Here is a 25,627-nt window from a genome sequence, read left to right as displayed (position 1 = left end):
CTCTGCCAATCCTGACCAGTGTAATAAAAGAGAAAGATTTAAGAAATCAAACACAGCCTGGCCAACATGGTGAAAACCCATCTCTACTAAAATTACAAAAATTAGGCAGGCATCATGGTGCACACCTGTAATCCCAGCTACTCGGGTGGCTGAGGCCGGAGAATTGCTTGAACCCGGGAGGCGGAGGTTGCAGTGAGCTGAGATTGTGCCACCGCACTCCGGCCTGGGTGACAGAGTGACACTGTGTCTCAAAATATAAATAAAATAAAATAAAACATATTTAATAAGCTAAGATACCTCTTAAAATAGTACCAAAAAGATAACATACTTTCGGATAAACTTTTAAAAATAAATATAATAAAAGTACAAGTTCTAATGAAGAAAATGTTTTAATGATACCCAGGAACATCAAAGATGATTTAAATAAATAGAGCAAAACATATTTGTTTTTATAGGAATGCATGATGTTAATAAGATATCAACTCTATACTAAAGTTATTCATAAAGTTTAATGAATCCCTTCCCTTCTCCTCACGCTCAAATCAGGTTTTCTTAAGAACTACAGAAGCTGATTCCAATTTGCATTAAAAAAAAAAAGCCAAAATAACCAGAGATATTTTTTTAAAGTAGACTAATTAGATGGCACAACATTTCAGATATTAAAACATTGTATAAACTTAACAGTTGCTTCATAGGCATAAATAGATCAATGTAACACACTGAAGAGTTAAAAAATAGTCCTAAATACACAAAGGAATTTAATCTATAATAAAGGCTGGATTTCAGACAAGTGAGGGAAAAATTATGTATTGCTTAATAAATGGCACTGGCACAATAGTTTGGCCATCTAGAAAAACGGTTATGTAAAAACCTCACCTAATTTCTTCATTGAATAAATTCCAGGTGGATCAAAGCTTTTAGTGGAAATGTGAAACCACAAAAGAATAAAATAAATAGAATGATAGAATAAAATTTAGGAAAAATTTGCGTGGGGGAAAAGGTTGTCTGTATTTAATTTTAGAGCACAGAAAGCCTTCTTAAGCAAGGCATAAAACCTAGAAGCCATTTAAAAAAAAAAAAAAAAAAAAAAACAAGATGAGGCCGGGCACAGTGGCTCATGCCTATAATCCCAGTACTTTGGAAGGCCAAGGCAACGGGCAGATCCCAAGGTTGGGAGTTCAAGACCAGCCTGGCCAACATGGCAAAAACCCATCTCTATTAAAAATACAAAAATTAGCCAGGTGTGGCGGCACACGCCTGTAGTCCCAGCTACTCGGGAGCCTGAGGCATTGCTTGAGGAATCGCTTGAACCCAGGAGATGGAGGTTGAAAAAGACTGATAAGATGCACTGCTGGGATGGTAGGCAGCAGTAAGCATATTTGATCATTATTGATTGGATTATAAATTAAAGTAGCATTTTTGGAGAGCAATCTATCAAAGGCTTCAATATGCTTAGCCTTTGCCCCAAAGGTTCCGCTTCTATGAATTTGTCCTTTAGTCACTTGTATATTCTTTCTATGAAATATCATGCAACCCAAAAAATGAAGTGACTGTATTATTGGTATGGAACTATCAAAATCATAAAACAACATGTATAAAATTATTTTTGTAAATAATAAGACAAGTGAAAAAAAAAATTTTTTTTTTGAGACGGAGTCTTACTCTGTTGCCCAGGCTGGAGTGCAGTGGCACAATCTCTGCTCACTGCAACCTTCACCTCCCAGGTTCAAGCGATTCTCTTGCCTTATCCTCCTGAGTGGCTGGGATTACAGGCATGCACCATCATGCCTGGCTAATTTTTTGTATTTTTAGTAGAGACGGGGTTTCTCCATGTTGGCCAGGCTGGTCTCAAACTCCTGGCCTTAAGTAATCTGCCCGCCTCAGCCTCCCAAGGTACTGGGATTACAGGCGTGAGCCACCACGCCCGGCCAACAAGTGAAAAATTTTAAAACTCTCAAATGCATGTGCATTTATATGTGGTACAATGCCTAGAAAAACATCTGGAAGAATATCCACAAAAATTGTTAAAGTTCTATTGAAAGTGTTGGAGAGAAGTATAAAAGGCAAGTTTATCTCTTTTCTCACTAAATTGATAGTTATTGTGTAATAACATATTTTTTAATATTTGTAAATATTAAGCTAGGAAATTCTACTTGTAGAAATTCATTCTAGGAAATGATCTCAACATCTTTTTTGTTCGCTCAATGGCCCTTAATTCAGGAATATAAAAATCTTGAAAGATTTTATGCCTAAGAATTTTTATAGAATTATGACTTTATAATAGTGAAAACTCTAGCAACAACCTACATGTAACCTAAATGTAAGTCAATGATAATAAATCCACAGTATATAATGCTCTGCTGACATTAAAATTTTACTGAAAAAGTCTTAAAACTCATGGGCAAATACTTATAGAGTTAGTTTGCAAAAAGTTAAAAATATGACGAGTTGCAGTGGCTCATGCCTGTAATCCCCCCCACTTTGGGCGGCAGAGGTGGGAGGATCACTCGAGCCCAGGAGTTCGAGACCAGCCTGGACAACATGGTGAAACCCCATCTCTACAAAAAATACAAAATACAGCTGGGCATGATAGCGTAAGCCTGTAGTTCCAGCTACAGCTACTCAGGAAGTTGAGATGGGAAGATTTTCTGGGCCTGGGAGGTCAAGGCTGCAGTGAGCCGAAATCACATCACTGCACTCCACTCTAGGCAACAGAGTAAGACCCTGTCTCAAAATAAATAAATAAATAAAAATATGCAATATAACCAATTACTTAAAGATTACCCTTCATTTACATAAGTGCTTTATAGGTTTTATGGAGGAGAACCATGATTTGTTGCTTGCAAGTGGTAGACTTCCTAATCAAGCAATTCTTATATTTACAGCTTCAAGAACATTTTTTAAAAAAAGTAGGAGATGATGTAGCTTGGATCACATGAAATCCTAGATAATCTAAAAATGTATTTAAAATAATGAGTTTAACTTTCTACTAGAATTAAGTATGTTTTCCCCTTAATCAGTAGCCAAACTAATTAAGCTGAATTTTTCTGTTCATGCCCTCTCTGCAAGATTTGTAGAGGAAAAAATCTAAAAGGCTAACCATAAGAGGAAAATTGAAGAAAATAGCCTCAATAATTCACAGACCAGATAATGAGTTCCTGATTAATGCAGCTGGCTCTAATGCCATCAACACTTTTAAGACAAATTCTTAATTGCCCTACATGTTTTAATGTTGTATCTCAGTTTAGAAAAGTACCAAATTACTTCCATAAATTGCCATTTTCCACAGATGTTACATTTAACATTATAAGCAACATGCATGTGACAGATGTTTTAACCCACAGCTCTAGGAAAGGTTTTTAATATAAAGTTTAATTGCAGAGCCCTGGAGCCTTATCTTTGAAAAGTGACTTCATTTTAAATAGCCCTACTATTTAGATAAACAACCAAAGTGTTTCTTAACCACTAATAGGCCAAAAAAAAAAAAAAAAAAACCACACACACACACACACACACACACACACACAAGAAAAAGAAAGAAAGCAAGAAAGCAAGCAAGAAAGAAAGAAAAAAAAAAAAACAGGGAAGGGATTAAAGCCTGACCAAACCTAAGAAATGAAAAATAGTGGCAGACCTTTGAAATCGAAATAAAGTACAAAATTTGAAGATTCACACTATCTTGCCTCATTCTAGACCTGCCTCCACATTTCCCACAACTAATTATCTGAAGAATGGAAGGTAAATATGCAATTGCTTTTTTCCCTAAATTATGTTTTTTCTAATTACAATCTTAAACCTTGACCTAACTGTTTCATCTTCGGCGTCTCTGCATTTAGCTCGGTGCCCAGCTTTGTGTCTGGCTATAGGCACTCAATAAATCATATAGTCCAATAGGCTTAGGTGGTGGCCACTCATTTGTTGTCATTTGGATGTATTCATCCTGAACTCATCCCGAACTCACCCTTGACTAGGTACCTTGAATTTGTGGTCATTGATCAGGGGACTTTAAATGCTGATATGAGTCACTGCTTTCATTGGCAAAGGAATGAGGGCTGTGAATTGGGGATTGTTCTCAGACCCAATGACGTACTGAGAAAAGAGATCATGGTTCCACACTCTGCTAACAAACTCTTTTTTACTGACTGTAAATGCTCTACAGCTGAACCTGTACAAAACCCTAAGCACTTTCAAGATCTCAAAATACTGTCTATATATTTAAGGCAAACAAAGATAAAGCTCTCCTGTGATTAAAAAAAAAGAAAAAAAAAAAGAACAACCTGAGTAAACGGAAAGAAATGCAATTCAAAACAAGTACCATTTTTAATCTACCAAATTGGCAAAGACTAAAGAGAGGATTATAATATGCACTGTTAGAGACGGAATGTGGAATTCTACTCTCAGATACACCATTGGTGGTAGTGTTAATTAGGAGAAAATATGTGGATGGCAATTGGAAATATGAACCAAATGTCTTCAAAAAGTGTGTACCTTTTGATTAGGAATTTCTATTCATTGGAATGTATTTCAAAGAAATAACTAAGAAGTGTGCAAAATTTAGTGACAAGGATAATCATTCAAGGCCGGGCATGGTGGCTCACGCCTGTAATCCAAGCACTTTGGGATTCCAAGGCAGGTGGATCTCTTGAGACCAGGAGTTCGAGACCCGCCTGGCCAACATAGCAAAACCCCAATATTCCTGCCTGGGCAATAGCATTGAAAGCTAGGAGGCAGGTCATTCAGAAATGCTTCACAACAGCAATTTATAAAATAATTCATTAAATATGCAGTACAATAAAAATCTCTGTATCATAAAAATATTTTCAACTTCTTCCATACTCTAGAAATATTTGCTACAATGACAACAACAGTGAAATCTAGTTAGCCCTGAAAGCTCTAAATAACATGTTTAATTTTATTCATCTTTCCAAGCACACATGGATACACTGCAGTGGAAAAACTTGGAGCTTTTAACTCAATGTGTCCTGGGATTTGACCACATAGGTATTTTATTGCTTAGGAAGGATTAGGAAGGCTAACAAGCATAACGATACTACTGCTGCCCCAGTTCAACTTCAGGATGTTAAAAGTGATAAACGACTTGTGTCCCAAATTTTGTGAACCAAATCAAAATGCGAATTTGTGTTTTTCATGTGGCTGAATATGATACAAAACATACCTTATAGAATGTTTGCTAAAACTAAAGATGAACACAAGATAAAAGGAGACTGTAGTCCTTTCCTCAACCGTCCCACAAGCCCCTTAAGGATAGGTGCCTTTATTTAGACTTTTTTTTTTTTTTTTTTTTTTTGAGACGGAGTTTCACTCTTGTTGCCCAGGCTGGAGTACAGTGGTGCAATCTCGGCTCACCGCAACCTCCGCCTCCCAGGTTCAAGAGATTCTCCTGACTCAGCCTCCCGAGTAGCTGGTATTACAGGCATGCACCACCACACCTGGCTAATTTTGTATTTTTAATAGAGATGGGGTTTCTCCATGTTGGTCAGGCTGGTCTCAAACTCCCGACCTCAGGTGATCCGCCCACCTTGGCCTCCCTAAGTGCTGGGATTACAGGTGTGAGCCACAGTACCCGGCCCATTTAGACTTTTAACATCCAAAGAAGATCATGATTTTTTGAAAATATTAGATATAGTATTTGAGGTTTGAAGAATTTCTATACAATATGAAGAAAAGGATGGGGGAGGGGAGGGCCAGATGGGAGTGGGAGAGAGAGGGCAATTGCAAATTCACTTTTGAGCACACAGCCAAAATGGATACCTACTAGTTCCTGTTTCGCCACCTCTATGTTGATTCTGCAGCCAAAGATTGCTTTGGTGTTGCTCACATTTTACAAAAGTTCATTTCCACCTTTTTTTGTTGTTGTATTTTTAGCCTCCTCTTTTTTTTTTTTTTTTTTTTCCTAATGCAATGTTGGCAACTTCAGTGACTCCAGGAGACCAGTTTCCCCAGCAAGTTCCCATCAGGTACTTTTTGTTCCCTGCTATGGATGCTTCTTGGATAGGTTGATAAGCAAATAAGTTCACATTGGCGACAACACTTCCATTAAAGGTGCCTGCAGTAAATCCTATGATGCAATCTCTTGCAGCTTAACTAACAGACTCAAGCTGGTCTGGCATGATCTATGCACCAGCTTGCAGAAGCAGTCAGATGAGTCACTGTGTGGCCCTCCGGGGAGAAGTCTATACTCTAAAAAAAAAACAAATTTTTATTCTAGAAAATACAAAAAAAACCTGACCTTGCCTACGACTACCTTTTGTTTTTAAAGGAAGTCATATTCCAGGCTTTCCCTGTCCCTCCAAAAGAGCTCAAAACTGGGCCCAACACCAAGTCTCTCCCATGAACATTCAGGTGGGGTCTGAGGTGGTGAGGCTGGCAGGTTTGCCTCAAGAGTTTGCTTCAAGTGAAACTCCATAGGCACATGCAGCCCACCGAGTGGAACAAACTGAGTTTCTTTCATTCTTAGTCATTCCTCAGCTTCAAATTATACACATGTTGGAAACTCCTACACCTACTTGTGCTATTTTGAAAAATCACTGGATTTAATAATTGGACTTAACACATATGCAAATCTAAAAGGACAAGGTTGTGGAGACACAGATAACGAATCTACAGGTCACTGAGGAATAGTGCAGAACCGACAGGCAGCATGCCAGCGTGAAGGACAGCGTGGCATTCCTGGGACAGAGAGGAGAGGCCAGGGACTTCCGCAGGGAATCAGGTCAATTCTACCTGCAACAAGCAAGCAGCAAGCAGCCTTTTCCGTTTTATTTAGAGATGTATGTATTATTCTTAAGTGTCTCCACTTAATAACTATTTATATATATAACCTTTAAATATTTTAAATACATACATAAATACAGAAATGCATAAATAAAATTTATCCTTAATTACAAAAGCAGTGCAAGCTCACATCAGCACAGTAGGAAAACACAGAGAAATACTAACAGACAAAAAAGTACCTTTATTTTATCCTTAAGAGAGCAAACCACTGTTAACTTTTTGTGTTTTTTCTGAATTCTTTATTCTTCATCTTTTTATGCCTATAAACATTCTGATATAATACATCATGAACATTTTCTCTTATCATTAAGGATTTTTTCATTAATGTGATGTATAATGCTTGCATAGTGTCCCATCATCTCACTAAACCGTGATTTACTAAACCAACTCTTTGTAGCCAGGCTTTTAGGGTTATACTGATTTTTCACTTTTAAAAATCATGTGGCACTTTATATCTTTGGTTATGTCTTTAAGACAAATCCCTGAAACTGGAATTTAGTTATCAATGGGTAGACCCATTTCAACCAGTTTTGCCAAACTGCCTTCCAGAAAGTTTGTGATAATTTATAATTCTCCAAAAATATTTTATCCAAACCCAGTTTTGTTGATTTTAGCCACTTTGACAGAGAAACTTAGAATATCTCTGTTATATAATCTGTATTTTTCTTATCACGAATACAGCTTACAGCTAATATTTTCTGTCTTTATTAGCCACTTATACAGCTTTTACTAATTGTCTACTCATGCTCTTTGACCACCTTTCTATTGAGGTATTTGTTCTTTTAAAAATTATTTTCCAAAATATGTAAGATACACATATTCTTAAAAGTATACACCAAGACTCCAGAGCAACTTAAAAATCCTAGTTTGCAGAGGAAACATAAATGTCCTGTGACCTAATCAAAATTCCCTCCAACATGAGAACCTTTCAGGGGCAATTGACTTCAGAAAAAGTCGACTTCAGAGACTTTTAAATTCTATAACACAGTAGGATACCAGAGGAGATTTTATTCCTGACCTAAATGAATGATCATTGTGCGCCCTGAAGTGAAATAATATATTACCTTATCCTTGAAGTGAAACTGCAGCTGCTATTCTTATCCTTAAATTATTTGAAATCTCTTCTGAACATTTACTATTCACTTGGCAATATTTTTTGACAGTGGGTGTCTGTGAATTACATTTTATTAAAAGGAGTAATAGGGAAAGGGAGAAGGGGGAGAAAGAAAAAAAGGAAGGAGAAGGGGAGGGAGAAGAGGAGGAGAAGGAGAAGAAAGAGCATGAGGAAAAGGAGGAGGAGGAAGAGGAGAAAGAATAGAAGAAGGAAGACGAGGAGGAAGAGGAGGAGGAGGTCATCCCTTTCACCTACTTAAGGTTTTCAGCTTACTAAATTGTAGTCAGTGTTCCATTCATTCTGATATTGCCTCACTCTCACTCCATGAGCCTGCCAGAATGAACCACTTCCTGAGCTGTCTCTAGGAAGAAGTTCTCAGCGTCCCTGCCAGCCCATTTTATCTGATTTTCTTGTACCACTTTTCTACCATCCCAGTAAGGCTGTGCAGGAGTCCACTAGTTAAACCATTGATTTCACCGCCTTGCTGCCCTTCTGAATTCCATGTGATCCTCTGAATTCCTCCTGCCTTCCAAAAGTCTGTTTGTCATCTGAATCAGACCACTGTTGATTTTGGTAAAGGAGGTGAGGGGGCTTGGGAACAGAAGCAGGTCCCACTGTGCCTGTAACCTCCTGTCTTGCTAATGCTCATGGCCCCCGCTGTGAGCCGCCACCAGCCCCGACCCCTCTAGAGGGAAAAAATGAGACACAAAATATTGGAGCAGGTAATTATTCTCAGAGATCATTTAGTTCAACTCCATTTTACAAATGAAAAATAATGAAAGAAGAATCCTCTGATCTTATGTTAATTTATTGGCAATGCAGGAAAGAGGCAAAAGCTACCTTTGTTCCTTGTTTCTTTGAAAAGTTAGATCTGAGAAGTACAGAAGGCAGTTATTTTATGGGGCTCACTGAACTGAGAACCAAAAACAATGATTTGGGGTGAGTGTGGGAAGAAAAGTCCATTTTAACTCCCAGTAATTGTATCAGAATCTTAACCAGGTATTTCACAGACTCATGTTCATGGTATAAGAAGTAAACATGCAGTGCTTATCCTGCTCTCAATCTTCCTAAAAAATAAAAAATAAATATATAAAAGCATGTTTTTTCAAACTAATCAAAACTCCAAATTTTCAATTTATACTTAGAATCCCAAAATGAAACACAGAAGAAAAAATGTAAGATACTTTTCTTCTCAAACCAGGCTTTTAGATCAAAATCCTATACTTGCTCACTCACATGCCCTACGATGCATTTGGATGATCCCTAAGGCTCTTTCTAGCTCTAGGATTCTAGATTGCAAATTAAAACCAAAACCAATTATCTACAAGGCCAAACAGCCACATGCCGTCGCATCCTAGGCCCCGGCAGCAGCCCCTGCTGGCCGCTCACACTCCACTGAGAAAACACTGGCAACTTAACAGTAGTTAAACAGTTTCTTCCTGCTCCCTCTCGTCCTTTCCTTTCTCCATTCCTCTCTCCTTCACTTCAGCCTTTCCTTGTCTCCTAAAACCCTGATCTAAATTCATGAGCCTTAAAAAAGAAGGGACTCTGGCTCTCAGGGTTAGTTATATTTGTATATTCAGAGTTCAGATGAAAGGCTGGCGCCAAAATAAAGAGAAGCCACAAGCAATTCTTGCTTTCCATTTCTGTTCCGGAGGGTATCTGCATTCACACTTGTAAAGGAAGCATTTCCTTGGGAGTGAAAGTGAAGTGCTCCCCACAAAGTTCATTGCCATGTTCATTACAAAGTAAAATAAGGCACTTCATCTACCACAGGCATTGATTGCTTTCCACTGAATGCCCATTCAAATGCATGAACAACCTCCAGAACCCTGACTTATTTTCAAAATATACATTGAAATCCCCTGAAATGCACCAGCTTTTCTAGCACTTCCTATAAGAATTATTAAAATGTGTTATTTGATTAGTATTGTATGTGGCAAATCAAAAGGTGCTCTTTGTACAAATAATATTACCACTGCTCACCAAAACTCATGAAGCCAAAACACTTCTCTTTTCCCAGTATAATTGGGGATGGGAGGTAGAGATCCCCAAAGGAATGCTTTCTTATTTCTATCCCACTTAACCCATTATAATCCAGTACTTTTTTTTTTTTTTTTTTTTTTTTTTTTTACCATTTACCATTAAGAAACTTACAGCATAAAACACACTTTCGGTTGGGCATGGTGGCTCACGCCTGTAATCCTAGCACTTTGGGAGGCCAAGGTGAATGGATCACCTGAGGTCAGGAGTTCGAGACAAGACTGGCCAAAATGGCAAAACTCTGTCTCTACTAAAAATACAAAAAAATTAGCTGAGTGTAGTGGCACACACCTATAGTCCCAGCTACTCAGGAGGCTGAGGTAGGAGAATTGCTTGAACCCAGGAGGCAGAGGTTGCAGTGAGCCGAGATTGTGCCATTGTACTCCAGCCTGGGCAACAAGAGCAAAACTCCAACTCAAAAAAAAAAAAAAAAACACTTTCATTATTACCTATTATAATCCAGTTTACCATTTACCACTATAAGAAACTTAGAACATAAAATGTACTCTCCTGGTAATGGAAAAATAAACAAAACTCATCTGAAGAGCTTGGATTCATCCAAAGGAAGAAACTATGCAGGCAGGTAGATGGTAGGGTGAATCTGAAATTTGGAGGCCTAAATTTGAAGACCAGTGAAGCTGTCTGAGGGATTCCCAGGTACACGTTGTTGTTACTAAGCAACCCACCAGTCCTCCTGGGCCAAAGCAAAAATTCCTATCCAGCCTGTTGCTGCTCATTAAGGAATTTTCCCTGGACAAGTCTGCCAAACCAATCACTACCCTTTATCAGGTTAGGCCTAGTTTTTTTGTTGTTGTTTTTTGTTTGTTTGTTTTTGTTTTTTGTTTGTTTGGTTGGTTGGTTGGTTTTTTCTGAGACAGTCTCACTCTGTCGCCCAGGCTGGAGTGCAGTGGTGCGATCTTGGTTCACTGCAACCTCCACCTCCTGGGTTCAAGCGAGTCTCCTGCCTCAGCCTCCCAAGTAGCTGGGACTACAGGCACATGCCACCATGCCTGGCTAATTTTTGTGTTATTACTAAAGACGGGGTTTCACCATATTGGCCAGACTGGTATCGAACTCCTGACCTCGTGATCTGCCTGCCTCAGCCTCCCAAAGTGCTGGGATTACAGGCATGAGCCACCTCGCCCGGCCAGGCCTAGTTTTTATAATTGAACAAGAGTCATTGAAAACCTCTTGAAAAAGAAGAGAGTATCAGTACCGTAGTGAACGCCAGGGATCATGAGTGAGAACTCTAATTAACTTAGGGTAAGGCTTTTCTTATACTAAAAATAACTTTAAATTTTTCCAAGGTTAAACCTAGTTGACATCATCTGCTGCAATGACCTTACCTCTTGGCCCAGGTAACAAGAATGGGCTGCTGATGCTGTAAATACTGAAAGAATGCAGCAAAGTTCACTAACTACAGCAGCACCTAAAATCAGACTCACAGTTATCTCTATGCGCAGAAGCTGTGCAGCTGTCAGTTCTCACCGAGTAATATGGGAGGAAAAAAAAAAAAAAACAGGAAAGGGACATTAGGGAGACAAACCAAGGAAGGAAAGAAGGGAAGGAGGGAACAAGAAGAAAATGTTAGTTTAAATGAGGGAGGAAGTAAGGAAGGGGAAAGATACTATGTAACCATAGTTAATTTTTTAACCAGAAATGTATGTCTATAGTTAGACCAAAGGCATAAAGAGGAACTGAGGCAGTTGCCTGAATTATCTAAGACTTTTTAAAAAGTAAATTTAACAACCTAACATCCAAAAAATCGTATTTGAATTTTCTATACATTTGAAACAAACACTTCTTGAAGTGATTGGGTTAATGTTATTTAAATGCTTCTATGTATGTTTGATTTATCCAAGTACTTTTCTTTTTTTTTTTTTTTTTTTTTTTGAGACAGAGTCTTGTTGTCTCCCAGGCTGGAGTGCAGTGGCACAATCTCAGCTCACTGCAAGCTCCGCCTCCCGGGTTCACGCCATTCTCGGGCCTCAGCCTCCCGAATAGCTGGGACTACAGGTGCCCACCACCATGCCCAGCTAATTTTTTGTATTTTTAGTAAAGATGGGGTTTCACCGTGTTAGTCAGGATGGTCTCGATCTCCTGACCTTGTGATCCGCCCACCTCGGCTTCCCAAAGTGCTGGGATTACAGGCATGAGCCACCGCGCCCAGCCTTATCCAACTACTTTTCTAAATTCTCCTTTTACTTTCCTGAGCCTAGTAGAAATTGCTAGACATAGCTTTTCATTGATTGCTTTAATACTTACTCCTAATCTCCCTTAAGTCAGGTGGCACTGGGACCATTTGAATGGCCTGGACTCTGCAGTCAGTTTAAAACAGACCTTCGCTGTAGGCCAACAGAAGATCTAGTACCATCTTATCAGAGTAATACTTCAAGCTACCATGAGCCTTAGAAATGAAACTGCAATCATCATCCTATCAAATCATTTCACCAGAGACCAACATCAAACTGGAGCTTTTTACCCTTTGACTTTGTGCTACAAAATAGAATCTGAATTCAATGAAACAACAGTCCTCAAAAAAGTGAACACCAAGCATGGCGGCTCATGCCTGTAATCCCAGCACTTTGGGAGGCTAAGGTGGGTGGATCACTTGAGGTCAGGAGTTCGAGACCAGCCTGGCCAACATGATGCAACCCCATCTCTATTAAAAATACAAAAAACTAGCCGAGCGTGGTGGCACACACCTGTAATCCCAGCTACTGGGGAGGCTGAGGCAGGAGAATCTCTCGAACCCGGGAGGCAGAGGTTGCAGTGAGCCAAGATTGTGCCAGTGCACTCCAGCCTGGGCAACAGAGCAAGACTCTGTCTCAAAAAAAAATAATAAATAAATAAATAAATAAATAAATAAAAATATAAATAAATAAAAATTGAACACCAGCTCACACATGAGTGGGATTCAGCCAGAAACCCTAGCTAGACCTTTGGCAAGCCTGATGGAGGCCCATGTGGGTAACATCACTTCAAAACAGTTCTTTTGCAGCTCTGGAAACATGTTCCCCTTCAAAAAGACCCCTTTCTTCCAGAAGCAGCAGTTCAGCAAAACAATGAAAGCAAACAACATCTAGAGCAGGCCTAAGAAGTCTTATATCCACGTTAAAATCATATCTGAAGCTGCTCATCCAAGGTAGCATAAAGTAAAATAAAAGTCCACAGATTTCTTTCACTTACACACTGGATATGCACCTGAAAAGTTGCATATAAATTGCATCTATTATGTAAACTAACATTAACTTTAATTTGAAGCAGTGTTGTCCTATTTAAGGCAATTATAATGCCTGGAACATTGTTTAGATGCAGATTCCCTGTGCTCTCTCCTGGAGAATCTGATTCAACACTGCTGGGTTGGGACCCAGGGTGCCTCAGATGATACTGTATATGTTTTAAACTCAGGTGAGCTTGAGATGCAATGATTTTAGAAATTCCTGTGGAGATTCCTATTTTTAAGCACGTGCATCATCTTCAACTTGTTTTTCAGTTAGGTTAACTTTGCCTGTATGTCAGTTTACTTCATTGAAAATGGGAAACTCACTAAAGCACATGCTATGCAGTATTCCTCCAGACACGGTGGACAAGTCCATGTTTTCTAATAGATATAGTTTATAGAAACTGAACAAGAGCAAGAGGAAGGCAGCAAGGGCAAACTTTACCTTGCACAAGCCTAATGTTAAGGAGCGGAGATGGTGGCTGAAGGTAGTAGGTTACACTACAAGTTTTAGGGAGGTGGGCATGTCTGAGTAAACACTATCTGTACTTTGTCTTCTTTAGTTTGAATCCCCAGGGATCCTCCAGAGTGTGTGCATTTATTCATCTCTGAATTAAGGAGTGCACAAGATTTAATTCATTGTAGGGAACAGAACTCTGGACCCCTCACCATTAAACTGGTGATACTCAGGGAAAGAAACAAGACTGATGGTGTTAGCTGGTTCATCATTTACTCTTTGGGTATTGCTATCTCTTGATTACCAAGACCACTTACAAGAATAATTTTGACTCTTTTGAGTATGCAACTATCCAGATTAATAAGTAGAGAACTGATCATGTTAATTTATTTGATGGTGCCATTATCTCTGACTCTGATTCACCCACATAGAGCTCCTTTCTGGTCCTAGACCATGCTAACCACACTCTCACCCCAGGGCCCTTGCACTTGCTCTTCCACCTGCCTGTAACACTCTTACCCTAGGTATCTTAGGTCTTGATCCCTCACTTCACTCAGGCCTCCACTCAAAGCTCACCTCATTGGAGAAGCTGTCCATGATCACCCTATACAAAAGACCTCCCCATTATTCTCAATCCCTCCAGCCTGTTTTGCTTTCCTTCATAGCACTTATCATCATCTAATTAAATGTATGTTTACTTTTTTGTTGATTTACTGTCAACAAGTCTGCCTCTTCTCCCCCCGCCCCCACACACACACACTAAGCACCATGCAGGCAGGGACTAGGTTCTATTCACCAGTGAATCTCAATGCCAAGTATATAGTGGCATTGAAGGCATATTCATTCAAAAAGTGAATGGGTATCTGTATTGGTTTGAAAAACATATGATAAATTCTTGATGTTTCTGACCTTAAAAGAAATTTTGCATAGCCAAATGTAAACAAGCATATGCATTTATAAAACTAAAGACTAGAGAGTTTAATTAAAATGTAGAGTCATCCCATTACTTGAAAGGTTATCCACATGAGATATCTATAACTTCAGCCATTTTCTGAATAATAGCAGGACTCTTTAACAAAAAACACACAAAATGACTAAAATTATCATAGGCAAAAATGCAATGAGTTAGGGAAAGGCAGTATTTATCATGACCTGTATCTTTTTTTTTTTTTTTTGAGATGGAGTCTCACACTGTCACTCAGGCTGGAGTGCAGTGGGGCGATCTCAGCTCAGTGCAACCTCCGCCTCCCAGGTTCAAGGGATTCTCCTGCCTCAGCCTCCCAAGTAGCTGAGATTACAGGCACCCGCCACCACACCTGGCTAATTGTATTTTTAGTAGAGACAGGGTTTCACTATGTTGATCAGGCTGGTCTTGAACTCTTGACCTCATGATCCGCCCGCCTCGGCCTGCCAAAGTGCTGGGATTACAGGCGTGAGCCACCGCGCCCGGCCTGTGTATTGTATTTTTAAAAACTTTTTTGTAACTATTAGGCATTGTGCTTATTAGAAGTATGTCTGTCCATGAGTTGCTTTCCACTACAGTGTAAGCCCCCTGAGAACAGGACTCATCCATCTTTGCATGCCCCTATTACGCCTATCTGAATATGTTACAAATAGTAGGTAACCAGAAAATACACTTACCTAATGAAAAACACCTATGAGTATCAAATCACATGGTACCTACACGTTCTCTGAATATATTTTATACATTTTGGCAGTAAAATAAGAGTTTCTTAATCTAGTATTGCTTCGCTTGTACACATGCTTGCTGACAAAGATCTTAAATCTTCGTAAAATTTAAGATGGAGGAGTAGAGAATTTTAAAATATGTACAAAGACAAAATGTCCTAAAAATACTTTGTTTTAATTGGCGATAGCATCAACACTGCAGAACATCAAAAGCAGAACGTTTCAATCTGAAAAGTCTACACCATAAAAAAGACGATGTGACTTCAGTCCAGACTTGTTAACCAGAAATATCCTCCTGTGCAATCCCAAAGATTGCCTAAATCTCAACGGGATTATGAAAGAACATCCAGTGTGTGTTCGTTCATGTTATTTCCAGAAACTACAGGCAGGCCTCGTAAGGCGGATTTTCCATGAGGCTGATGAAGCCTCTCACTTGCTCAGGAAGGAAGCCCGTGTGCCCAGGGGCCCGTTTACTCACAGTCCCCACCCCATCTCACACACATAGTTGCATAAGCTTCACACCCACCCCTGCCGGGGCTCCCTTAGAATATTAATATTAAGAAAACTAGGCTAGAATTCGCAAAAATGATCCAGAAGTCATGTATTGACTTAAAGCATTTTCAATAGCCCAATGAGACAGAAACAAACCAGTCGAATTGTCTCTTTGCACCATTGTAACGATTACTTTTCCCAGGATACAAAATTTCATCTTGGAAACCACGACTAGATAAAAGCAACGTTCATTAAATGTAAGCATACGTAATCCCAGATACTTATCACCGGTAAAAACTAGGTAATGCGTGTGGTGAAACCAGATTGCGGGCGCTCAGTACTTATTTCTGATGGTAAACACTTTGTTCTTATTGCTGCTAAGTATAACTGGTGAAAATAAAGACCGACCCGTTTTCCTTCAGAATTCGAGTTCTGTTGTATCACAAAACTAAGCAAACTAAATGTTAATTACGCGATTAATTAAACTAGATTTGCAATCATCTTTGACGCAGGCAAGGATCAAAACAAACCCCAAAAACTTGCTGTCGCCTCGGGATTTGGCTACTGAAAATTTCAAACTCGAGTCGTGTTTCCTTAAAGACTAGAGAGATATGGGGAGGAGTTGGGGGTGTTCTCAGACAACCACACACTCTCTTCTTCCTACCCTGCCTTTGACCCTCTCCCGTGTTGGTAATGCTACTTCTTCCCCTCCGGTATGCTGTACTCGGTTAATTCCCCATCGGTGGCTAACGGGGTACAACTATCTGGCAGTTTTTTGCTTTTTAAGTATGACAGCGCATTTTCTTAGGTTCGCCTAACCTACCAGCGGCTTTATGTTGAGGCTAGTCCTTCCCCTCCACCCCTGAACAGGTCCGCAGGGCCTTCCCACTCCTCCCTCGTGGTCCCTCAACTTGGGATGGGTCCCCGCCACTTCTCCAATGACAGGCCCAGCGGCCCGCGGCCTTGGGGCACCGGCCTTCTCCGGCGAGACACCTTCAGGAAGGTCCCCTCTGGGTGGCCGCAACGTCACGGCAAAGTTACCGGGGAGAGCAAAAGGGCGGCCTCGCGCACTTCCAATAGGACGCAGCCAGTTCCCAAGCCCGGACGCGCCCGAGAGGAGGGGGAAGGGAGTGTCCCCGCCGAATCCCGAGAAAGGCCGCGGGACCCACCTCTGGCTCCCTCCCGCGCCCGCCCAGGCCCCACCTCCCCTGGCTCGCACAAAGCCTTCCGAGGGCGGGGGCCGGCCCGCGGGGAGGCCGTCAGGACGCGGCCGGACCGGGCCCAGTGACTCGCGGGCGGCTCCGGCCGCGCAGGCTGTGGCTCCCCGGCGCGTCTGGAGTGCCTGTCCGGGACGGGAAGGACGCGAGCCCAGCGTTCCTGCCGCCCCGAGCCCCCTGCCTTGACGGCGAGAGCACCCCGAGAAGGCTCGGCGCGCCCCACGCAGTCCCGCCTGCCGCGTCCGAGGTGGCGGCCAACTGCTTAGAGGGCCGCGAGTTCGAGGGGCGTGCAGACGCCGTCCGGGCGCGGGTGAATCGCTCAGTGGCAGGCGCCCCTTGGCGCCCCGCGAGGCCCTAACTCGAGGCCTCACATGAGTTCCCCCAGTTTGCGAGCCGTCCTTTCCCCGGGCACCTGAGGAAGGTGGCCAAACAATGCGGGGGCGGACCCGGGGGAGGGAGGCGGGGGAGGGGAGGAGGGAGGCGGGATGTCGAGGTAGTGGGGGACGGCGCCGGCCGCCCCCGCGCCCTCCGGCCTCCCAGCGCCTCGCCTCCCATCGGGGCCACACGCGGGCGCGCACTCACGCCCACCCTCCTGCCCGGTGCGAGAAGATGGCCGTTTCTGCCTCGATATAAAAGCTCTTTGTTGCGGTCACACAAAAGCAGCCAAGCCCCACTTTTCCAGTAGGCCCTTTGGATAAATCGAGGGAACTCAGCTGAACTTCCAAATGGCCCTAAACGCCAGATCGGTGGGAGCAGCTAAAGCAGAAGGGGAAGAGCAGGCCTCCCGCGCCCATCTACCAAAACCTCTGGCAATATCCAAGTATTCATCCGGGAGCGGGAGCTGAGACCATTCCTAAGGGAGGAAGGAAGGAAAAGGAAAACCCACTTTTACTATCAAGGCCCAAAGGGGGTATTAAACATTCACATTGTTGTAGGGTTTCTCCCCTTAATCAGGGTAGAAACATAATGCGGAAAAGTCTGGATCCACGAAAAAGAAAAAAGAAAGAAAAATACCAACAATAGCAACTTAAAAACAAAAACAAAAACATAACAAACCAGTTGCCATCAGCCCAAAGTGGTAGTAGCAGCAGCCGGCGCGTGTGATCCACTTACTTGTCCGACTCTTGTGACATGTTTGATCCAATGAACTTGCTCCCCTTTTCCTGGAGCCTCAGCCTCTGGTGAAACTGGACTTTCAAGTCTGTGCAGGTGAAGGTGTGTGAGAGCGCCCGAGATGGCAGAACAAGAGCTACAGGTAATTCTGCTTTTCCGTCCCCCCTCACCACTCTCGCTCGCTCGCCCGCTCGCGCCCTCACCTAGCCGGAAAGGTGGGATAAGGGGGGGCCCCTCACATGGGGCCCGAGCTCGGAGGCGGCCGGGCGGCGCGGAGTCCTCCTGGATCGTAGCAATGGGCAGACACAGAGCAGAAAGTGGCGGACTTGGGCGGCCACAGGTAACTTTCTCGCAAGGAGCTGAATTCTTTCACTAAAGGGTACAAGCCCGAGGGACGAGCTGCGCGATGATTGGCTGGGGAGCTCCCTCAGGTGAGCTGCCATTGGCAGAGGCGCGCTCAGGTAAGGCCCTTCTCCAAGTGCAGGTAACTCACTCCGAAGTTTACCTGAGTGGAGCGACGGCATGCTTGCAGCTCGGCGGCAGCCTGTGAGAGCTGAGGGTCAGTTCTTCGAGTAGATCTCAAGCTGCGTTTTCCTCCTTCTCCAAGGCAGGGTTGGGAAGGTGGAGGGTACTGGTTGAAGCGAAGAAAGGGGTTGGGGGAATGCAACACCTGCAAACACTAGGGATTGTGGGTCGAGCGGAAGAGCTAATGAGGGCCGAGCTCAGGTATCCCAAGTCAACCAGAATCAAATGCGCAGTACGCCACAAGGCATTTAATGCCCACGGTAACAGGGCTGTTTGACAGTGGCAGAAGAGGACGGGACTAAAGTTACTTTGTGCTGAGAGGGGGAAAGAAGCACAAAGTTTGGTCTATTGCGTAATTGAATTTTTAACACTCTTAACCACAACAAACACTTTTCGTGTCCTGCTGTTTGAAAGACATCAAACATATTACAGATTTTCAAACAGGTGAGCATCCTTTTACGAGCTGGGCAGGTGGGGAGTGGCGTGGTTTTGATGGAGTGAGGAGATTTGGTTGAATGGACACTAAGATGGCCAGACGCACCTCTTCGATCTCAACTCTGCAGCCTGGGATTCCAGAGCTGCAAACAACCACTGAATTCGTTCTGTAAACCTGTTGTCATTTGACGTTTCCAGGCAGGCATCAACATTTACATTGTATTCAATAGACGCTACTACTACAAAGGAGCTTTATTCTTCCAGCTTAATATGGTTGCTACGGAAACACTGCAGGATGAAACTGACTTTTTTTGTAGTAATGTTTCTCCTGGTTGGGAACAACGCAAATTAGCAAAGGTGTAATTTATAACCGCTGCTACCAAAGAGTGAAGTATTTGTGGAAGTTCTGACTGGGATCTAACTCGTACATATGGATTGTGGAAATAAAGGAGGACGTGGAAAGCTTGCCATATTTTATTTCAAGTTAACACTAAAGCTGCCAGACTTAATACAACTTTTCTTTTAATCTTTATGGATCACATATTTTCTGAAAATTACATGATAAAACAAGGTTTGGTTTGTTCCATGTGTCCATTTTCAACAAATAAATTTCAAAATTGTATTTTTTAAAAACAATATAAACACGCACTTTAAAAAATAATATATTTTAAGACAACGCGGGTACTACTTTAATATAACATTTTAAGATAATGCAATACCTATCATGTTCCTCTCCTTTTCGGAGGCAGCCATATTCCACTTTTATCTGTCTCTTCTGTCATTTACCTCCCTATTTCTAAATAATTTATACTGCCATCTCTTGATTTGCCAATAGATGTTGTGCTCTGACTACCTGTTGCTTCAGATTAGGATTTAGCTCTTTCATGCCAAGCAACTTCTCCTTCCAATACAGCACTTTCACAGTTTAGGAGCTAAGTAAGTGACTATGCCAATAGCAATGACAACAGAGCCAATAGTGTACTATTCTTGTTTTCTTCCTTATAAAACCTGTATCTATTTATTTAGTTTGTTATGCACCTATCCTGATATTTTTCTACAACTGATCTGTCAAATGACTATCATGTTTATTTTCCAAATGATCAAACAATCAATTCCAATTTTCCCCTGAAAACAATTCCTCCAGAAATTCATTGTTCTACTGTTTCAGTGGAGATGAGTTGCTCTATGGATCCACTGCTCAAGTGTCATCCTGGGACACTCCTTTTTTTTTTTTTTTTTTTTTTGACGGAGTCTCTCTCTGTTGCCCAGGCTAGAGTGCAACAGTGTGATCTCAGCTCACTGCAACCTCTGCCTCCCGGGTTCAAGTGATTCTCCTCCCTCAGCCTCCCAAGTAGCTGAGATTAGAGGCATGCGACACCACATCCAGCTAATTTTGTATTTTTAGTAGAGACGGGGTTTCTCCATGTTGGTCAGGCTGGTCTAGAACTCCCGACCTCAGGTGATCCACCTGCCTTGCCTCCCAAAGTGCTGGGATTACGGGCGTGAGCCACCGCGCCCAGCCTGGGACACTCCTTAATTTGTAGTGTGAGAACCCCCATTTCTGTGTTTTGTGCCTTCTTTCTTGGTTTACTGCTTCATTTTCCATGGCTCATGTTTTAGTAACAGCCCAAGAAAGGGTACAGAAGGTAAAAATTTGAGTTATTACATACTTGATATGTCTTTATTCAACTTTTAATAGAGAGTTTGACCAAGTGTAGAATTCTAACCAGAATGTCTTCATTCATAATTTTATAGAAATTGCTCTTTCACTTATTTATTTTAATTAAAAAATTTTTTCAGGCCATGCACAGTAGCTCGCATCTGTAATCCCAGCACTTTGGGAGGCCAAAGCAGGAGGATCACTTGAGTCCAGGAGTTCAAGATAAGCATGGGCAATGTAGCTAGACCCCATCTCTACAAAAAATACAAAAATTAACCGGGCATACTGGTGTGCACCTGTAGTCCCAGCTACTCAGGGGGCTGAGGTGAGGAGATTGCCTGACCCCAGGGAGGTCAAGGCTGCAGTGAGTCAAGATCATGACACTGCACTCCAGCCTGGGCTACAGAGCAAAACCTTGTCTCTAAAAAAAATTAATTAATTAAATTTTTAAAAACAAGTTCTTACTCTGTCATACCAGCTGGAGTGCCGTAACATGGTCATAGCTCTCTGCAGCCTCAAAATCCTGGACTCAAGTGATCCTCCTGACTCAACTTCCCAAGTAGCTGGGATTACAGGCAAAAATTGCTCTTTTATCTTCTGGCTTCCAGTGTTACTATTGAGAATGTCACTTAATTTTGCTGTGCTTCAGTTTCCTCATCTATAAAATGGAGACTATAATAGTAATTACCTCACTAATATGTCTGAACCACTTAGAACATTACTAGGCACTTACTAAATTCTCAATTATTATTCAATCTTATTATTTATTTTTTAAACTGGATTAATCTCAGAATGTTCTTTTTTTTTTTTTTTTTTTTTCCTGTGGCACATCTCTTCATCTTTTGTCCTATTTTGGAGGATATTTTCTTGCTTTACTTTCTACTGCAGTTGTTATCTCAACTATTTAAAGAGCTCATTTCATGCTGTCTGTTATAAATAGAATTTAGTGATTATGTCGCAGTTGCTTTTTCTATCTTTTGAGAGTATTTACTTACTGTAGGGCTTTCTTTGCCTCCTGCCTTGTCTTGGCTTTCTCTAGCTTCCTTTCTCATGTATTTGTTTTAGTCCCATCGCATTAGAGGCTTTCATCAACTGTCTGCAAAACTTTTCCTCTCCTTTCATAAGTAGGAATGAGGTAATAGAAACCTCACCATAAACTCTATATGTGGGTGAGAAAAGTGTGCTTGCTCACTGGTGGGTTTGCTGCATGGTGATCAGACGAAAGCTCATTTTTTCATGGGAAGATACCTCAAATGTCAGAAGCTAGATGTCTTTTCTTTGGGGCTTGTCAGTTTCTCATGAGAAATATCGTATAATCTCTTGCCTGAGGAGGCATTCACTTGGCTGCCAGTGTTCTGGAAGCAGTTCAGGTGAAGAGGTCTGGATGAGTAACTGCTTAGGATGCAATCTTTCACACTCTTTTCTTTCCTACAGGTGCCTTATTCCTGCCCTTCTTTGTGCCTGCTGGACAAGCCTCTCTCCTCTTTCTCTTGCTGACTGCGAGGAGTGGGACAGGGCACCTGAGACTCCAGCAACTCCAAGTGCCAACATTGACCTGGCCTCTTGCTTTTAGCTGCTCACCTCTCCCTCACCCTTCTGGGATCCTGGGGCCCCTCATCAGCATTTTCTTCTAGTGATCTCTGTCATCTCCAAGGCCCAGACCACTCCAGGGTTTTGTAGGGAATTGGGCTCTTTCTGTACTGACCACTATGGCCATATTAGAGTGTAGCTTTCACTGTTCTGTTAAACTAGTTTTCACTCCTCCATCGACCCTCTCTATTCTTCAGAATTGTATTGAAATATAGCTTTTGCTGATGACTCCTCCTCTATCTTCTTTGCCTCTGTGGATTTATCCCTTTTTGTTCTTTTACTATCCTTTTTAGGAGAATGAAGATAAATACGTGTGTTTAATCCTTTAATCTGAAGTCCATTTCCAAAATTATACAAAAGCTTTTACCAAACTGTCCCAAATTTTTTGTGCAAAGAAACCCAGTGTTTATGGTTAAACCATTCCTTTTGTTGGTTTATGATAGTCAAGAATCTTTTCTCCTTCTTTGGTATCTAATAACTCAACTTTGTTCAGATAGCTTGTTGTCCCCCTACTGGCTAACTACTGCTGTATTCATTGGTTAGATTAGCAAAGGAAAATGTTTGAAAGGACCATTTTAAATTGTCAACCATAAAATTACCTGTTACCCAAATGTTTTCATTCCTTTGGCAGAAGAGTAGTATATAAATATGAAAGTTTCTGCCACACTCACCATGAGACTCTACTACTCTCTCTCCAATTATCTTTATTCATAAAAACTTAAGTATAGCAGTGGTTCCCAAAGTGTGGTCCCTGGATGGACTGTCAACATCAGATCCCCTGGGAACTTGTTAGAAATGCAGATTCACCAACTCACCCCAGACCCATGGAATCAGAAATTCAAAGAACCTGTGTTTCTAACAAGCCTATAGTTGGTTCTGATGCATCTTAAAATTTGAGAAACACAGTACAGTATTCTGACAGCATAAAGTTGCACACCCTTAGCCATTGAAGACCATCATCCTAAATTATGCTGAACATGCAGTTTTGCAACAGCCAGCCATAGAGTAAATAATGGATTTTACCTGTGTGGATTCTTCCAGTCTCAACCTAGTGATTATTTATTTAATGGTTGGCCGCTGTCCTTAGTTGGAGTAGTTAGCTCCTCAAAATAATGATCCTGGAATCTGCTGCAGTATGCATCATGAACTTGGAAGTTTCAGCACAGTTTAGAGTTTGATGGTTATTTTAGGAGGCAGCAACAAAGCGAATGTTCATTTAAAAACTGGTAACAAGATAGTGCTGTTTATAATGAAATTATTTATGAGGTAAAAATTCTAATTAAATCCCTGGGGAAAAATAGTGTTATTTTGATTATCATTTAAGTAATGGTCTTTAGCATCTATTAAAATGGCTAATCTCATTTTCTTATTGTAAAAAGTATTTAGAATTTTATGCTAAATTGTCATTTCATTATGATGAGCCTCTTATTATAGTGAGACTTGGGAAAAAGGATGCCATTCTATGGCATCTGGGCAGAAGAATTCAGTTGTGTGGTTTTTTTTGTTTTTGTTTGTTTGTTTGTTTTTGAGACGGAGTCTTGCTCTGTTGCCCAGGCTGGAGTGCAGTGGTGTGATCTCTGCTCACTGCAACCTCCACTTCCCAGGTTCAAGTGATTCTTCTGCCTCAGTCTCCTGAGTAGCTATGCCCACCACCAGGTGCCTGCCACCACGCCCGGCTAATTTTTGTATTTTTAGTAGAGATGGGGTTTCACCATGTTGGCCAGGCTGATCTGGAACTCCTGGCCTCAAATGATCCACCCACCTTGGCCTTCCAAAGTGCTGGGATTACAGGCATGAGCCACCGTGCCCAGCCAGAATCCAGTTTTAAAGGGCTGCAGATCTAGTTGAACAAGTCTGCCTGCTGACCGTCTTCCGCCATTTGTCATCATATGCGGGGCCACTATAGCAGATCTGCCATTGAATCTGCTGTGAAGCCATGACAGGTACTATCTCCTCCTAGGTTGTTTTGCACTATAAAAACACTAATTTATTAAATTGCTATTATCCCCAAGAAGGAACCTAGAGAAGAATAAAATGTACCTGGAAGCCTGAATTTGAAATCAACCTAAGGATGTATAACTTAACCAACTGAACATTCAATGGCAGTTGCCTTACAGTTTGGAGCCTCTTTTTCAGCCAGCAGCCAGCTGAGGTTTGTATATTTATTAAGGAGAGCAAGTGTTTCTGTTGCTGGAACTGGTCATAGGTACCCTTTCACAAAAAGCACTGCCCTGTTAAAACAGCATTGAGCATGTGTCTTTATCCCTATTTCTTCATCTTTTTTTTTTTTTTTTTTTTTCATTTTAAGACAAGGAGTCACTCTATAACCCAGGCTAGAGAGCAGTGGTACAATCCTAGCTCACTGCAGGCTGCCTCAATCTCCTGGGCTCAAGCAATGCTTGGCCTCTCAAAGTGTTGGGATTATAGGTGTGAGCCACCACATCCTGGCCCTCTAGTCCTTCCTGAATCCTTAGTGATAGAAGAGTAAGGAAGGAGATGAAAAGTATTAAAGATGACAACAAAATTGGGAAATTGGAAAGTGACTGAAGGAGTAGAAACTGATTTAGCAGAGTTGAGACAGATGAGCTTAATCATCTGTAGACACTGAGGATCATGACCATTTAGCCTGTAGAACATCAGAAAGGCCTAGAACAGGGGTGTCCAATCTTTTGGCTGCTCTGGGCCAAATTAGAAGAAAAATTGTTTTGGGCCACACATAAAATACACTAGCGATAGCTGATGAGCTTAAAAAAAAATCTCATAACGTTTTTGGGTTTTTTTTTGTTTTTTTTTTTTTTTTTGAGACGGAGTCTCACTCTATCGCCCAGGCTGGAGTGCAGTGGCGCAATCTCGGCTCACTGCAAGCTCCGCCTCCCGGGTTCACGCCATTCTCCTGCCTCAGCCTCTCTGAGTAGCTGGGACCACAGGCGCCCGCCACCACGCCCAGCTAATTTTTTGTATTTTTAGTAGAGACAGGGTTTCACCGTGGTCTCGATCTCCTGACCTCATGATCCGCCCGCCTCGGCCTCCCAAAGTGCTGGGATTACAAGCGTGAGCCACCGCGCCCGGCCATCTCATAACGTTTTAAGAAAGTTTACGAATTTGTGTTGGGCTGCATTCAAAGCCATCCTGGGCCACATGTGGCCCACAGGCCAAGGGCTGGACAAGCTTGGCCTAGAAAATCAAGTGTCTGATTATCATTGAAGGTGGGAGTGAGTGATAGGGCTGATGCCAGAGGGATTGATTCAAAAGCTTGATACAAAGCTGTTAGGCC

The 25,627-nt window shown here is 41.7% G+C and overlaps 1 protein-coding gene across 1 annotated transcript in view; it reads right to left on the bottom strand.

Annotated features, from left to right (window-relative positions):
• GRHL2 (grainyhead like transcription factor 2) overlaps positions 1–18,494 on the bottom strand; it is a 176,147-nt gene extending 157,653 nt beyond the window's left edge. The window contains exon 1 of the mRNA XM_032760147.2: positions 18,144–18,494. Coding sequence (XP_032616038.1) covers positions 18,144–18,163 — 20 coding nt within the window. The 5' untranslated portion in view covers positions 18,164–18,494. The remainder of the gene's footprint in view (positions 1–18,143) is intronic.
• Positions 18,495–25,627: the final 7,133 nt, after the last annotated feature.

The sequence above is a fragment of the Hylobates moloch genome, unplaced genomic scaffold (assembly GCF_009828535.3).
Source record: "Hylobates moloch isolate HMO894 unplaced genomic scaffold, HMol_V3 SCAFFOLD_9, whole genome shotgun sequence".
Taxonomy (NCBI): Eukaryota; Metazoa; Chordata; class Mammalia; order Primates; family Hylobatidae; genus Hylobates; species Hylobates moloch.
The sequence above is the reverse complement of the archived record's forward strand: the minus strand, read 5'-3'. Positions and strand labels throughout refer to the sequence as shown.